Raw genomic sequence first — 16,612 nt, forward strand, 5'->3', positions numbered from 1 at the left:
GTGCAATTTATCAGCACTTTCATTTGACAGGTAAAATTAGCTTTCCAAAATCCACAATTGCTTCCTAACTCCCTGCGTGCTCGCTGTCCTGTTAGCAGGTCACCTGCTGACTTCTCTCCCCTCTCCAGCCCCCAAAGCAGCTATCGAGGCAGTTGGGGTTTCTGCTTTGCACCGTACGGTTCGCACTGAAACCAGACTGACTCGTGTTGAAATTTCACGCCTCTGGTGAAGACGCAACCACAACAGTTGCCTCTTTCTTCGACCTGTCTTTACGGACTTGGAAAACCCTGGCACCTCCTGGCAGATCAGCTGTGCAACAACCTGGCATCAAGGCTGGGCTCCCTGCGCCCGGTCCCCGTGGGTGGCATGCTCTGCGTTTGACAAGAAGCTTCAAACCCCAACTTCCCCTTCAGGCAGGAAAGTGTGGGAGGTTTGGGCCTCCTGGCAAAGCGTGTGTCCTCCCCCACAGCCCAGGGTCCTGCCTCCGCTCTCCACCTGGCAGGCAGCGCGGAGCGAGTCCCAGCACCCACTTCCTCCGTGCTATGGGTGAAGAAAAGGGCAGGGGAGGGAAAATTACCCCAGTAGCCACGTTTAGGGTGCCCCTACTGTGCGAGCTGCTGTTGCTGCACACCCAAAGTGTTGGTTCTTAGTACTGACTTTTTTTCCCCCCAAATAAAATTATCTTCGATGTAAACACCAGGGGACTCGGAAGTGCCTGCGGAGAGATTAGAGCTCTGAAAGCTGAGCGTTTGAACCAGCGAATACTGGGACAAAAACACGGTGATCTGCCTTCAGCCTGGCGCCGCCTCAGAAGTGCTCGGGGATTTCTGGTTACTGCCAGCATCCAACTTCAGGAAGCGCACATCTGACCACAGCAGCACCACACCAACAGAATTCTGCCATGCCAATTCTGAAATAGCGGCCTATCATAAATTAAATCGGTTTGTGGTTTGAGACCAGGAATGATTATGCCAGCTTGACGGGGTTAGCACAAGTGATACATCATGCACTCAGTATTGCAGTGACTAAACACCGAAATGAAAGTGATCTGAAACACAGAACATCTCTCACCCTGTCTGGCTCTCAACCCTGAGACTGCATTTACTGAAAAACAAGGGTACATTCACATTACTCCGTGAAAGACTTACCTCGATATGCTCCTTGGTGATAAGCCAGGGTCGGTGAGCCAACATTTTGTTCAGTTCTCCCAAATTTTGCAGTTTTTGAGGTGCATTTTCCAGCCCATTCAACCATTTAGGGTCTCCACCGACGTGAAGGAAGTCATTCACATGGAGGTTAACAAGGTAAGAGCACTGATGTCTTGCTGCAGCCTAAAAAGGAAAACAAGGTTGTGGTACAGAGAACAATGACAGTAAGTTGGTGCATTACAACAAATGCCACAAGTCATCATTTCCTCAAAATATGCAAGAGTAAGACTTGCAGTGTTCAAAGGCTGAATTAAAAAAAAAAAAAAAAAAAAGCCTGTTTTGATTATTGTTCTCATAACACAAATATTCCTCATTTGTCTAGGTTCTAATGATGCTGGCTACAGGAACAACATTCCTACATCCAGGCATAAATTTATTTTATGACCTGTAGTGTCCTGCACAGTACTCTCCGGTGTAGAGGAATCAAGACTGCTTCTAGACAAATCTTTACCAGCTAAAAGAAAAGCAGGTTTCAGAATGCATAGAGCAAAAAGAACTAAGGGCAGCTTTTCAGCAAAGAAGAGATCCAGTGTCATTTATTCAAGCATTAATGCTTTTCCCTTCAAAATATGATGCAGTGCAAATCTTCAGTGTAACTTCAGCAGGCCATTGCTGACCATTGCACCAGCAGATTATAAAAAATATAAAATCAGCCACTTCTGGCAGAAAACCTGCTCAGAATTCAGAGATTCAGAAGCAGATAATGGGACTACCGAGTTACAGAGAGGTGCATTTGACAGACCACGCATACAAAAAGCTGTCTTGAAAAGCAGTTTCTGAGATACTAAGGAAACCAGGAATAAACAACTCTTATTTTTATAACAGATTTTTTTTCTCTTCCTTGCATTCCTACCGAAACTATGAGCATAAAGTACTGATCTTATGAAACAATTTGTAAAACAGACACAAACAAACCTACTCTGTTTTTCCCCTTAGCTTCTGACGAAATGCCCTGCCAACTAGAAACTGCAAAACACTGCTATTAAAAAAGATCAGAGGCAGTTGCCAAAGCGGCTGTTTCTGCTCGCTGCTTTACGTTCCAGCATACCATTATCCCGATGTAGTGCCGGTAATGAAGAGGGAGCGGACCATCCATCTGCAGCAGATAGTGCTGAGTTTTCAGAAAGCTTTCGAGGTACTGCGGGTGGAAAACCATCACCAAGGTAACGTTGTCCAGTCGGCCCAGCGTGGCGAAAGACTCTGCAAACAGCGTGTGCATCATGGCGTCTTCGTTTCCCACTTGAATGGTCTGAGTTCACAGAAAGAGAGATGAATAATATTGTCTGAGCGGTACTGATAAAATAGAAAAAACTGTATTACCGCAGCACCCAGGCCCCCAGTGAAAGGAATTGTAAGATATCTCTCCTAATGGCATTAAATCAGTGCACATAATGCAAGCAGGAGATCCTCTCAGCACCTCTCATTTGGATCCCAAATGATTTTATCAGCAGCAGAAAGAGATTTTTGCCTTTATACTTTCTCTCATGCAACACTGACTTCTTCTTAACTCTCACCTTCAGTTTCTTGAGTGCCCCAAATTCATCTCAAGTTATTATAACAAGAGCAAGCTAACTGAAAAAATATTTTTTACTGAGAGAAAAAGCAAAAAAATAAAAAGCTAGCTAAGATGACAAGAGAGAATTATAAAAGGAAACTGAAGCTTAAGGCTCAGAAATTCCTAGAAAACCACAGGCATATTACTGACTTGCCCTCTGCTCCAAGTTCTCCTACCAGTCGCTCAGGAGAGGAGCCCCAGCACTGCTCAGGCACTCAGCAGTTTGTCAGATCTTCAGGGTGGCAGCTCAAGAAAAACTAACCCCGGAGCAGAGGGGCAGGTACCTCGGGGACCAGTAGGAAACTACATCCGGATGTTCACAGGGAAACACACGCTCTGACACAGAGCAGTGTTGGGTTTCTCTGCTGCTAGAGAGCAGTGCAGGAGGTGTCACAACTATTCCAGAGCTCCCCCGGGCTCTCGTTGCTTTGCACATCAGACCCGTGGCCAAAGGCTCGCCAGGACTGAATGTGATCGCAACTGAAAATGTTTTGCAGTTCAACAGCTGTCCTGAAACCAACTGTGGGTGACTACTAAAAGAGCTGTTCCTTAAAAGCATAAAGTTCACTGTGTACTTGAAAACACCACCACACCTCCTTCTCTGGGATGAATCTGCTTGGTCCGTGTCCCAGTGGTCTAGGAATTCGTATTCCAAGTTCCTAGAAAAGAAAAACACACCATCTCAGCACTCGGTTATAAACAGCCTCTTAGCTGCGGCTGCAAGAAAGACAAGAATTTGCCATTCAGGGCTGAGCTTATTTGGGTACTCGGGGTGCTCTGCCACCGGTACTTTCGCCAGTACCACTTGTACGAATGCAAATTATTTTTCCGCAAATACTTGAGGACCAGTCACGCTTGTTTACAGAGCGCAGCCCCACTCCAAGCTACAAAAACGGCAACAACAAAGGCCCTGTCGACCACAGAAAAAAAGACACCAATAGAGCTATATGTGTGCGCACAGCACAACCTGGTTCACAGAAAAATTGTGCAGGAGGCAAGATATTCTGGCAGGGCGTCCGGGACACGTTGTTCAGTACAGAGCCGGCTGCTATGCGGTTATGCCACTGATACAAAACGAGACTGATGGATGTGTGCACATCCGCAGTCAGCAAGCACATAACACTCCGTGCATCTGTCAGGAAATGAAACAGCTGTAACCCTAATCAGATTGCTTTTTCCCCCGACCTCAAAGAGGTCTTAAACTGCTGAAAGTACCTGATCTACATCTGCGCCAGCTTTCTTTTCAAGGCTTTCTTTTCAAGACGGGGTAAGTAGCTGCTCAGGCTCACGCGGAGGCGAGGGGGAGCACCCTGCGGTACTGAGGCACTGCAGGCGAGACAGAGCAGAGGGGTGCTTACAGCTCTTTTAGGATTCAAGAGCAGACAGCCCCTAAAAGCTGCCTGCCAAAGCCAGATTTAAGTTTTGCTGCGTTTTCCCTACATAGGTGAAGGCTGTTACAGCCGAGCAATACTGCTCTCACTTACTAGTGCACCTTTTGTCCTTAGCTGAGGTTTCTATTTGCACGAGTTCATCGCACGAGAAGCAATTTTACTAATCAGTTCCCGTTCCCTGAACTTTCCACTAAGACTAAAAACCAGCTTCTGAAGGCTGGAAACAACCAGCACGGATCCATCTCAGAGCTACCGAAGCTCACCAGACTCCACCGGCCTCCAGCACCTCTCAGACCTAAATCAGCAGCCCTCATTTCTCTTACAGGGGCAAATGGAGGCCAAAAAGCAGCTCTCAGCAGCCCTTTCAGGTGTCCCACAGGACACTACGGGTTGCGATGGGGCTTTTTCCTCCTCCTGACATTCACAAACACACCCTGCTTGTCAGCTGAGGTGCTACAGCACTGCCACTTGGATTCATTTCTTAAAAGCCCTCTCTCCCCCAAGCTTCCTATCACTCTTCCTCAGTGATATTGCAGCTTCTTACCCCAGCTGCAGCCGCGCTAGCAAATTAGAGAAACACCTTACATGCAAATGACAGCAGAGGGACCGGCGGTACACGTCGGGTAATTTCGCAGATGCCTGCAGTTGTCTGCCAGCTCAGCCACTCCAAGAGCAACACCTTGAAGTTTAATTCCTGAACAACTGCGTTTCAGTCGGCCCTGTCCCAGGGGAGTTACAAGGAAGAAGAAAAAATAAATTTTCAGACACAAGGCGAGGCGACCGCTGATGTATTTTGCCCAGCAATCTGAAACACATCCACGTCGATACGTGTTACATTTTTTAAAGCATGCTGGGGCCAAACTGCTGTGTTTACGCTGCACAGAACTGGCAGCGTTAGGAAGGCAACGCTAAAATAAAAAGCGAGCCCTCTCTGCAAAGTGACGTTGGGCTTCCTGGGGGGCTGAAGAAGTTGCCTTGTTTTCCTCAGGCCCTGAAATGATGGCAGGGGTTCAAATGATGGCTGATGGCACCCCAACGCTTTGACATGACACAGACAGCCCAGAAATAACGCCCAGAACACTCCCGGAGGACCTTCCTTTGTTTTTTTGCTCGATTTCCAAGCTCCATGATGCCTTTCAAAGATATCCATCCTAGACACACCTCCCTCCAGCCTTTCCTTCGGAGGACGAGCCACCTCCTAGGCTACCTGCAGCACCCCTGCCCCTCTGCCTCCTGGCAAGGACACCCCTCGCAGGACACCAACAAGCACTCAGCGAAGGAGCCAGGGGCCAGGCCGAGCAGCAGATGCAAACAACCAACATTTATTTTGCTTCTGACAAAAGCCGAAGCGGCTTTCATGTGATTCCAGCCCATCAGGTTGCGCACCGGTGACCTCAGCGCTGTGGTTTCCCCAGCAAGCTTCTCCTGGCTTCTTTCCTCCTTTGTTAACCTCGCCGCGCCGCTTCCATTCCAACCAGGAACTCCGCAGCTGAATCCAGCTCCGAGCTCAGCAGAAAGCCGACCACAACTGAGGCTTGATGTGCAAGTAAGACCTCGTAGCGATAATCCACCGCGGGCGGCTGCAGCTGTATAAATGCTGTGTCGCTGGGCTGGAGGAGGCTCCCTCAGAAATCACGGGAAGGGCACCTCTCTCCTGTGTCCTGCAGAGTCAACCAAGTGTAATATCTCCCCCTTAGACAAAAAAGGAGAAACGCAGTAGCTGGGTGTCTACCCGAGGCTGCTACAGGAAGACCAATGGCTTAAGATGAGGTCACAAGTCACAGGCTAATGCCCTAACCATCAGACCGTGTCTGTTCGGAGACTTCTCGACCAGGAAATGTGTGTTTTATGCAAATCTACACCAAGAAACAGCTCTTCAGAACGCAGGCAGAGGAATTAATGAGACAAGTCTGCAAACTTAATTAAGCTTCCCAGTTACCACTCTCTCTCACCCATCTCTCACTCCATTTATCTAACTCCATGATGCCAACTGAGCCCAAAATCTGTACGGCATGCACAGATATGCAGAGCAAAGGCCACTTAAAAATCCATCAGCATGTAGAAACTCACTCTACTTACAGCTTTTCTGTAGCTTAACACTGTCAATCCAGCCTGTTTTTAGGTAAATTTTTAGAGTATCTTGTCAAGAACAGCACTCCTATCAAATGGAAGTAAAGGCTTGAGATGCAAAATTGAATTGCAAATGCTTAGGAGATGCATTTTAATACCTGAGGGACGATGTTCTCAGTGCTGTTTGTAACAGATCATCATCTACTTTGGTTTTGAACCTTTTCAAAACAAGAAAAAAAAAAGTCACTGCTAAGCAGACACCCAATGTGAGAAATTCCACCTAGAAATACTGAAGCAGAGTTGAGCTACATGCAGGGATGCAGGGCTTTGAGACCAGGAACAGCCACGTAACCCCAGCTACAGCTACTGCTCCGTAGTTGAGCCTAAATGTTTTTTCAGATCCCTGCTACAGGCTCCTGGCAGCTAAAGCTCTGCCTCTTATCACCAAACTTCTCCCAAAACTCAATCATAGTTCAGTCAGACGAGTACAGTGACAGCCACCAAACTTCTGATTTTCGGTAATTCAGGATTCACCAGCTGAGCACTAACCGTGAACCACAATCTTCAGACTGCTTGCCTGGGTTAAAACACAATGAGTCATTTTGCTCCCCTCAAGTACCATCAGCACCAATATCAAATGCTGTATCTCCCGGAGATGCTGATTTATATACCCACTTCAGCCCCTCGAAACAGCCAGAACAGAACATTTTGTCACAGACAAGCCACATGCGAAGTGAAAAGAGAATTATCAATTTACCTCACTAAACCACGCTTGGATTAACATCTTCACCCGAATCATCTGTATCCTGACTAACCACTAAGCACTGCTCGACTCAAACAAAATTTTATGGAAGTCCCATTCCTTAATGCAATATAAATGAATCAGCACAGGTATACAGAGGGAAATGAGTCTGAGGTGATGTTTTTTGTGGGTAACTTTTCCCTAGACGGCCAGTGGTCATTTTATGTAATCTAAGCACATTCCTATCCAAGCTCAGGGTTAAGTACAGCACAATAAACGACTTGTGGGTTCAAACCTTTTCAGCACAATTCCCCGGTAGACTTAATCCCCCCACTTCTCCACTGTGCCAGTGCTGGAAATTCAGCTTAGGATGCTATGGCATCTGCAGCCGACATTAAAAACATTCAGTTAGAGCTTTACACTCTTTTAGGCTAACAAAACCCAAAGCATCTCCGTGTCCGAGATGCTGGCACTGCCTCTCCAAGGGCGGCTTTGGCACTTACCCGTCTGGGAGGCTGCTGCTGCCCTCGCTCTGTCTGGTTCCTGCTTCCCCTTTAAAGGTCACCGACAGCGAGATCTCTGCTGGTGCCACTGACAGCCCACGAAGTCTGAGACTCCTCGTTTAGATCTTAATGACAACGGCTGCCAGGCTGGGCTCACAGGACAAGTTATTTTGCTCTCCCTGTGCTCTTAGCACCATGCTGGTGCGTACTCAGCCTAAAAGATGTATTTTTGGTCCTGCTCGTGTGGCTACCTTATCGGATGGGTAGCTTTTGCAAGCAGATGGATTAAGAAACAAAGAGTAGGGATTAAAAGTAAATTATTTTATCTCAAAACAAACAAACAAACAAACAAAAAAACACCACAGCTCATGAGCGCTACAGTTTCTAAACGCAGGGCTAACCAAACCAGGCAGTTTTTCCTCTTTTGCTCACTGATGTAATCCAGAAGCCTGTGCAATCGCTGTGTCTCTCTCAAACCGACCCCGACTGTTATTAAGGTCCCATAATAGCAGTCCCCAGATGCCCACGTACCCCAAACGCCGCTTCCACTCCCTGGGTCCCCCGGAGGTGTCCCTCAGCCCGAGCCCTGGCCATGCCCGCACATGCACGGACACAGCGACCTGCCAGCAAGCTCCAAGGCGCTGTCAGCGCACAGCAGCCAAACTGCTGCTTTACCGAGCGCGTTTTCCTCCTATATTAATTAAAACCCTTTAAGAATCAATACGGGAACGCTCTCCCGATGCCTCAACATCCTTTAAAAGACCGCGTTTCATCAACAGCCCAGGCTGCAGGGCTCGAGTCAGACAGGTATCAAGGCACCCCAGCTCCGAAGCAGCGCTGTACCCCCTGCCCGAGGCCAGCCCCGCTCCCCCCCGGCCCCTCAGCCCCCGCCGGTACCTGCCGCTGCCGCCGCCCGCCCGGCCCAGCCTGTGCCGGCAGCGCGGGGCCGGGCCCTGCCTCACCTCAGCGCCCGCCCCGTGAGGCGGGCCCCGGCCGTGAGGCGGGCCCCGAGCCGGCTGAGGGGAGGTTGGAGCCCTCGGGCAGCGCCCCCGCTTGGCTTTCGTGGTCATGGCTCCAAAATCACCCTGCCCAGCCGCCCCCCTGCCACCAGGGTCACCCACGTCCCCAAGCACCGCGTCCAGCCTCCCCTCACGCAGCCCCAAGGATTGACCCCTGGGCAGCCCGAGCCCTCCTTCTGAGACCACCACCGCCACCATCTCCGTCCCCGGCTCGTTTCACCACCTTCCCTCACCGCCTGCTAAACCCAGCCGTGGCGGGAGGCTAACATTTCGCAGATATTTGTGCTGCTGCTTCAGAAATTTGGCCTCGCGCCTATTCCCAAGATCATAACAGTCCCGGGCAAACATATGTTTTGCAATCACATCAGCAAAACACTCGGCCTTTGTTTGCTGCAGCCTGTGCTTCTCCCACTGCCCCCCCCGGGGCTGGACGCGCTGCCAGCTGCCTGCCATCTCCCACCTCTGCTGGGGTGGGATGTTAGGCTAGCCATCAGCTCAACAGAAACATGCCTCTGAACCAGACGCCCTGAGTTTTTCTCATCTTCCAAAGCAATCTAGGGTTTACGGAGCTAAAGTGTGTTATATCATGTTCCACAGAATATTGTGAATTAAAATAAAATGACAGACACAAAGAGAAGTTGCAGTTTAGAGTGGAGGAGGCCAGGACAGCTCTGACACAGTCCCCTGGGGGATGAAGGCTCCTGCCTATGCTTTGCAATGCCCCAGACTCAATCTTGAGCTCTAGCAAGCTATCTGGTAACAAAAAAGCAGGGAAATTCCACGACACTGAACTTTACTCCTTTAAATGCAAAACCCTTCATTGGTGGCTTCTGGTATGGGTGTATGAATCCTGCAGCCAAATGCAGAAAACACCAAGGTCAGGGCTGTCAGGGGAACAATTTCTGATGCTAAAGCTTTCAAAGCTTTCTTTTTTTTCTCCACTTTCCAGCTACTGCCTCCTCTCTGGGCTACAAAGTTAACTCAGCAGAGTGGAAGGATGCTCTGCTTCCAAAGGCTTTGCAGTACCACATTAAATTACCCAGAGATGTGCAAGTGCCACAGCTCCTTACTGGGGGACTTGGTTTTATGCTGCCCTGTTTCTCCAGAAGAAATGAAGCGTGTGTCATACCTGCTTGCACTTCATAAAGTGCTCAATAGAAGCATGGAAAAAGAAGAAGAATTCCACACTGGCGAGGAGGGTTGCGTTTTGCGAGCTAATAAAATAAACTAATGAAGAGCACTGCTTAATTCCCGCTGGCTACTTCCTCACTTCAGGCCAAAACTTAACAAAGAGATGAGGAATGGGCTCCTCTTGCAACACAGGCAAAGGGCTGGCTGGTGCTCAGAAAAAAACTGTTGAAAAAGAGAGTAATGGCCTGAAAAGTTGACATGCACGAAGATGCCTCACCCTAAGAAGCCTTCCTGGATGTCAGATGAAATGTAATGCCCTTCAGTGAATTTGTTAACGTCCTTGGAAGAAAAATAAATAACTAAAAAGGGCAGCACTCAGTTCCCTGAAGTGTTTTTCTATTTCCCTCACTGTAGCGGGTCGCCTTGTCTGGGTATTTGTGAGGAAGCCTGTTTATGCTGATATTTGCTCCTATACAAAGAACCTCAGTAGATACAGATATTTCTCTGACATCATCCAAGGGAAATTTTCTCCCATGAAACGGCCAACTCGACAGCAGAAAATTCTGCTGTGTTCTTTGCTTTCTGTATCAGGATAGATGAAGGCAGTGGCAACATGTCAGAAAAAGCATGTCCAAAGGGGAAGAGGAAGTCACACAGCTGTAGCAAACAAATAATAATGCTCTTAAAAGCTCTCCCATATGGCCTGAGCACACAAGCTCTGCTCAGGCCCCAGGTACGTCCCTGCTGTAGCAGAAGCTCATCAGCCTGCTCTGCTGCAAGTGCTGTCTCACAGCAGCGCTCACACGACTATTTCCAAAGTGCAGCTTCCCCAGATCAAGGAATGCACAAAACGGAGCCAAGAGCTGATCTATAACTCAGTACGCAGCTGCACGCTGAAATTATTTCCATTCTGGGTCTAGCGAGGCGAGCTACCCCCCATGGTATGAGATGTCAGGAGGAATATGGTTCAATGCCGGCACGAGGCTTGTTTGGGTTCTGAGTGCAGAATCCCATGCAGCCAGGGGATGTGGGGACACATCTATGGTGCAGTTTGCATAAAAACCAACAACAAATATTTAACGTGAGAATACAGGGAGATACCAAGTTTCCTTTCACCCAGAAAGAGCATATGGTAGATACAGGCACGGGGTCACCTCAGGCGAGCAGCACCTACAGCATGGAAGCATACTTCTCAGCAAGCACTTCCATAAAAGCTGTTCGCATAAAAGGATGGCACTCGACATCTGTGCTCACGAGGTTTGGTCATCAGAAATGCAAGCTTTCCTTGTTGCTGCAGTGAAGGAAGTGTAATAGAGAAGCTACAAGGAGACCAATCAGTTATGATGTGAAAAGCCTGATCCTGCAAACACATGTCTGAGCTTACCCTCTGTGACTTGGAGCAGGGCCATTTGAGTCTAATAGGGCGACTTTTTGAGGAAAGTTCAGCACAAACAGATGACTCTGAAGAACTGGCAAGCCAGCATCTCAAATTCTTTCCATAGGAAAGTTATCCAAGCAGGAGCACTCCAAACGCCTGGTGCTGCTCCGCGCTGGACATCCAATTAGCAGCTCAGAGGACGATCGGACAATTCTTTCCCAGAAATATTTACAAAGGCAAACAAGGAGTTCCTTGGTGCTCTGAGGTACCTGATTTGCTTTAGTTCTTGGAACTGCATCGTCGTGTTTTCTTCCATAAGGCAGTGGCTGAGGGTGCTGTCTCCCAGCTTCAACTGACAGCCCAAGATGTTGGGGCCTGCAGAGGTGAAGGGGCTCTTCCACCCAGCTTCACACCGGGATGCTTACAGTCCAAATGACTCAGGACTTGTTTTGTTTCTTAAATTTCTTTTCTTGTATTATTTGGGCAATTTTTAGCACATTTTGATTGACAGAGGTTAGGCGCTCCTAGCCACAAACAAATCCCAGGGGGCAATGACCCCTAGCAAAGCAGCAGTGCAAAGAGCACGGGGGCAATGATCTCTTCAAGAAGAACAGCTCGAGCAGCTCTGCCTCATCTGGTGCCTCAAGGAAGTCGCCAGGTGCCTCGGCAATGACTGAGCAGCCCCACAGCAGCAGCTCGGAACGTTTCCCTGTGGATTCCTCTCGTTCCTGGCTGTCCACAGCCACTACCCTTTTCATAACAAATTTCAAACATATCTCCTAATCTCTTCTATCCCTTTATTATACGCTTGTTATTTCTAAAATAGCAAAAATCTTTATCATGATAACAGGAGGGGAGGCGCAGCAATTGAACCATTAATTACAGCGATGAAAGAATCTAAATTAAATAGGAGACTCTATCAGCCCATCAGCGGGTCAAGAAAAATTGATCAGTATTTCAAAGCGTTCTTTTTTACTTAAACTTAACAATCTGATCTGTCAGTCTCCAAAAAAATTGCACTCTATTATTAGCATCAGCGCATAACTCTAGGGAGGAAGGTAAACTGTATTCTTTGTGCATACCTGAGCCTGAATTCTTGCTGTGTGTGTCAAAAGGGACCAGCCCTTAGGAACGGCACTGCACCTGATACCTTCACAGCAGGGACAAAAACAAGTTGTTTAGGAGAACAAAAGGCTGAAAATCGGCCACATCAGGAAATAAGATCAGACCAATATACAGAAGCTTTCCACCCTGCAGTCTTTAGGAATGTAAGGCTAAGACTGAACATTTTACACTATTAAGAGACAATATTTATTGTCTGTTCTTGTCCACCATGTGCATCCCTGAAATGCAACTTCTCTGTTTACAGCTCTTATTTACATGCTGCTTTCTTAATGGCAACACCTTCAACCCTAATGGGCAAATGACTTGCAAGTAATCAAGGGTTTTTGTGAGTAATTACAAAGCAGGTAACTCCTAGCCCACTGCAGCCCCAGCCTCTTTTCTCCCAGCTTACCGAGCTGCAAGGCTCAGCTCTTACATCTGAGCTGCTCTCACTGCCTTCAACTCACCAAGCTCCAGCATCTCCAATGCCTCTATCTGCTCCCTGAACTATTTGGTTTGTCACTCAGGGCTCTTATGCCCCTCTGTCCCCAAACAGTCATTCTTCTAGCAATTTCTGCCTGTGATTAGATTTCTACAGTTCAGCCCCACCTCTAAACCACAAGTTGTTGCTTTGTTTTTTTCCTCCCCCTCAGAGCTTGCCCAAATTTAACATCCCCTTCTGCAGTCATTAGGTAGCAGAAGTACGAAGTTTAGGGAGCTACAAGAAGTTGAGATCTTGAGATTATTCACGCTTTGGCACAAAACCGGATTTAGGGTTTCTAAGACTACTCCAACTAGGTAGATTAAAGATGTGTTTCTAAAGATTAGCAGACTGAAAGACTGTTTTACCAGATTATCCTTTCCCCTTTTCGTAAGGCTACACAGCTCCTCCTAGGCTGATAACCAGCCAGTGAACTACAGAAGTTGTTTGTCTGGCTTGCTGTGAACATCCCATGTTAGCAAAGTGGGCTCTTTCTTCTGAGGTGGCTTGGGGCTTGTGCACCACGCAAGAATACTCTGGTTAACATCTCCCCGCTTAGGCACAGCTCTCCCAGGTGGAAAGTCTGTATTAACTAGCTCCAAAACTGACCTTAATAACTCGCTGGTAACTGCTGATCTTTCAGAGGAGAGGGTGTAAGGCGAGGGGATCAGCTGTCCAGCTGCACATTGCCACTCTCTGGGGAGCAGAGCATCTGCAGGCTGCCAGCCACTCCGCAGTCTTTCTCAAGACTACATAAACATCGAAGTTGAAAACAAAACTCATTTAATAAGAGTGCATTTGGAGTTCATTCAAGAAAAAGAATGCTTAATTTATAACCGTCTAGCACCGGTTTTGTCTAAAGAGGTCTCTGCTCTCCACTTCAGTTACCAAACCACCAGGTCACACCAACACCCACAACAGCTCCTTGGAGCTGGGATCCATTTTACTCTCTTTTCTCAGGCGCTCTGTCCCCAAAATGAACACTGGAAAGGGACAAATATCCTTGGGAAATTCCTGCAACTCCGAGCCCTCATAATTGATTCAATTAAGAGCACAGAGGCCATGCAATACCTTATTTGTTACCCTAGCTGGAATGCTGTCAGACAGTGCTCCACCACTGCCGTGTAAAGGTGCTGTTGGAACGCCCCTCCTACAGGGATGGAAGTTGCCTTATCACTCTGGGTGATCCACTGCAAACAAAACCTGTTACACACTGCAAACCTGCATCTCCGAAGCAAGGGAAGATGAGCTGAATCACCCCCGAGTGAGTTTTTCTACTTTTTTAGAACTACATTTGACCTTGGAAATAGTCCTTGTATGAAAACAGAAACGAAAGCACTGAAAGGCAGCTCACTATTAGCTTCTGACAGACGTCAGACACAACAGCAAGCGCTGAGAAAAACAAAACAAACAGACAAAACACCTGAAGGAGTACTAGTGCTAACCTGGCATACTGGAATTTGGTGAGACCATGACAGCAAGCGACCCAGAGCCTTTTTATAAACTGGCTGTTTATAAAATGCTTATTACAGTTGCACTTCTTTGAGTTCACCCTTAATCTCACACTACAGCCAAAACCTAACCGGTTTTCTTCCTTTTTCTTTTTTTTTTTTTTTTTTTTTCCCCCCATAAATTCAATGCTTTCCCCGTGAAAATAAATCAAGAAGAATATAATGCAGTAAAAGCGTGTCACGTCATTTAATGCACTTCAAGGTTTTCAACTCTTTTTCTACAGCTTGGTTGTTGAAGTGAGATAAAATCAAGTGAAACAATACCAAACGAATATGGGAAGTACCACAGGAGATTCAGGAGCCCTTATATCAGTAACAGCAGTTTGGGGAACTGTTTTGTGGCTTTCTTAGACTTGCTACTTTCAGGCACGTGCCCAATACAGCCCAGAGCTGCAGATGGTGGGGGGGAATACTAAAAAACACTTTTTATTTTCAGTTTTCCATGGTCTAGCTGTGACCCAAATAGCATGCAGTATTTATCTGAGTTTGTGAGCTTGGAGAAAACCATCAGATCTTTATTAGGAAAAAAAAAAATCTAAATACCTATAAAGCTTTATTTTCCTAGCATCTTCTGTAATGACCTCTCTTGATGTTTTACGGTTGTAAGTTCCTCAAGATTGATTCTGTCTCCGTATTTGTTTAATACATAGAGCCAAGTACAACAATATTACAGGATTTGTCAACTCCTTCAGAACATTGTGTTGGCAACAAGTTAAGCACATCATCGTGGAAGAACATCTCCTGATGTCTAATTACAGCAGTTAAGAAAACAGACCATCCTTTGGGTGCTGCAAGTCCCTGGGGTACAGCCCATCTTCCTAAATCCTGGAGTTGTCCCGAGCTTGGAGAGCTCCTCCAAGGCATCTGGGACAGCCTGGCTTGCCTGCAGGACCATCTCCTTGCTCTCCTACCTCCATGGCCACCTCAGCCCTTTACTGCTGGCCACAGAGGCTTTGGGTCCCTGCGTGACAACCAGAAAATCACAGGAAGATTTCTGCAACTGCGCTGCTTGGGATCTCAACAAAACCACAGACTTTTCTGGGCTTTGCGATCCTGCTGCCTGCATCGGTGACATTTAAACTGTGGATCTGTCCTTGCCGTCACCCACCTACCTTCTCAAAGATGTATTTGCAACTGGACCGAAGTCAAAGCAGGCTTGAAACCAATTCTGGCACTTTCTGTTGAAATACAGTTTTTGTTTGTTTTTCAAAGTTAACCACAATATGGGAATTTAGCCATAAAACCACTATTAACAATTATAATTTTAAATCCGTTGCTATTGTGAGAGACTAAAGGCCACCTACCATTGCTGGACCACCCTAATTACTGTCCAGCATTTCACCCATATGATACACTTCAAAAGTCTTGAGAAAGGCCAGCATTGTACGGGTAGCCCCTCAGATTCAAATGCACTGAAACCACACATAAAATATGTACAGCAGGCATGCCACAAAAAGACACAATGCTCTCAGGTTTCCATAGCAGAATCAATATTTTTGCAATCACGAGAACATTAAAGCCTGATTTATGGTATTTTCAAATGTCAGAGGAATTCTGGGATAAGTACGAGTAAATAAATACAAATGCACACATACAATACTAAGCACACACTAAGAGAGTATTAAAATAGGGATCATATCCTTAAAAAAGGGCTCTGGTGTTTACAGTTGACATTTGATCTCACAAATCTGGTCTACAGGACATGAAGCTATACCGTTCAAAAACCCTCTCATTGTGTCAATAAAGCTACAAATCATACCTGTCCCCTATTTCTTACCTTCTAACTACTACTCATGAGACAAGACTGCCACAAAAATCACTTATTTCTTTATTCTGGAAAAAAACAGGCCCTAACTATTTGCATTTACTTATGTAAATGTATTTCCCCTTTTAAAAGACAAGTTTCAAGAGCAGCAAATGGTTTATGCCAATGTGAAATTTGACTTGAAAAAAAAAATGAAAAAAAATTACACGTACTATCACACTTTTCACCAACAAGGATGGCTGAGTCTAACCCAGGTTAGGATTGTAGCCACCAAGGGCCAGTGTCTGACTCCTGGAGCTGCAGCTAATATGGAATTACTTGGCATAGCTTAGGTCTGGAGTTGTCAGGGATCACTGCGTGATGGCTAAAACAGGACTGAGCTGAGTCCAGGAGAAGTCATTGGGGTGGGCCTAGGCCTGGGGCTCACAGAAAAATGGGGTGTGCGTTAGGATTTCAACCAGCAAAGTCTGGCAGGGCTGACTCAAGCACCAGGCTCACCTGAGGATCACCTGGCTAAAGCCTGGTGGGAGTCAATTTACTAAGGCAAGGTGTGCGAGTGTCTACAGCCTGCAGGTGAAGCCCAGAGCTTGCATCAGGATCCAGAAGGGCAGCTACAGCTGTGGCAAACAAGAAGGAACCCCAGGCTAAGGCAGGATTTTTGCTAGGACAGCATTAAAGACCAGCAGCTCTGAGTACAGCAGGCATGTGCCCATTCGATAGCCATGATTTCTGATCAGTTGTGAACTGGCTCCAA

At 47.0% G+C, this 16,612-nt stretch overlaps 1 protein-coding gene across 12 annotated transcripts in view; it reads right to left on the bottom strand.

Annotated features, from left to right (window-relative positions):
- SESN1 (sestrin 1) overlaps positions 1–16,612 on the bottom strand; it is a 70,641-nt gene that overhangs the window by 5,755 nt on the left and 48,274 nt on the right. For 4 of the 12 annotated variants that reach the window (XM_084515203.1, XM_084515207.1, XM_084515206.1 and 1 more), the window contains exons 2-4: positions 3,357–3,422; positions 2,257–2,457; positions 1,149–1,331 (exon numbers count right to left, since the gene is read on the bottom strand). In XM_084515203.1, coding sequence (XP_084371329.1) covers positions 1,149–1,331; positions 2,257–2,457; positions 3,357–3,422 — 450 coding nt within the window. Of the gene's footprint in view, positions 1–1,148; positions 1,332–2,256; positions 2,458–3,356; positions 3,423–4,739; positions 5,504–5,540; positions 6,315–6,382; positions 6,440–7,469; positions 7,944–8,366; positions 8,443–8,640; positions 8,740–16,612 lie in introns of those variants that run through there. The other 8 variants (XM_084515204.1, XM_084515214.1, XM_084515205.1 and 5 more) reach the window with 8 other exon arrangements.

This window comes from Aythya ferina (genome assembly GCF_964211825.1).
Source record: "Aythya ferina genome assembly, chromosome: 3".
Classification (NCBI taxonomy): domain Eukaryota; kingdom Metazoa; phylum Chordata; class Aves; order Anseriformes; family Anatidae; genus Aythya; species Aythya ferina.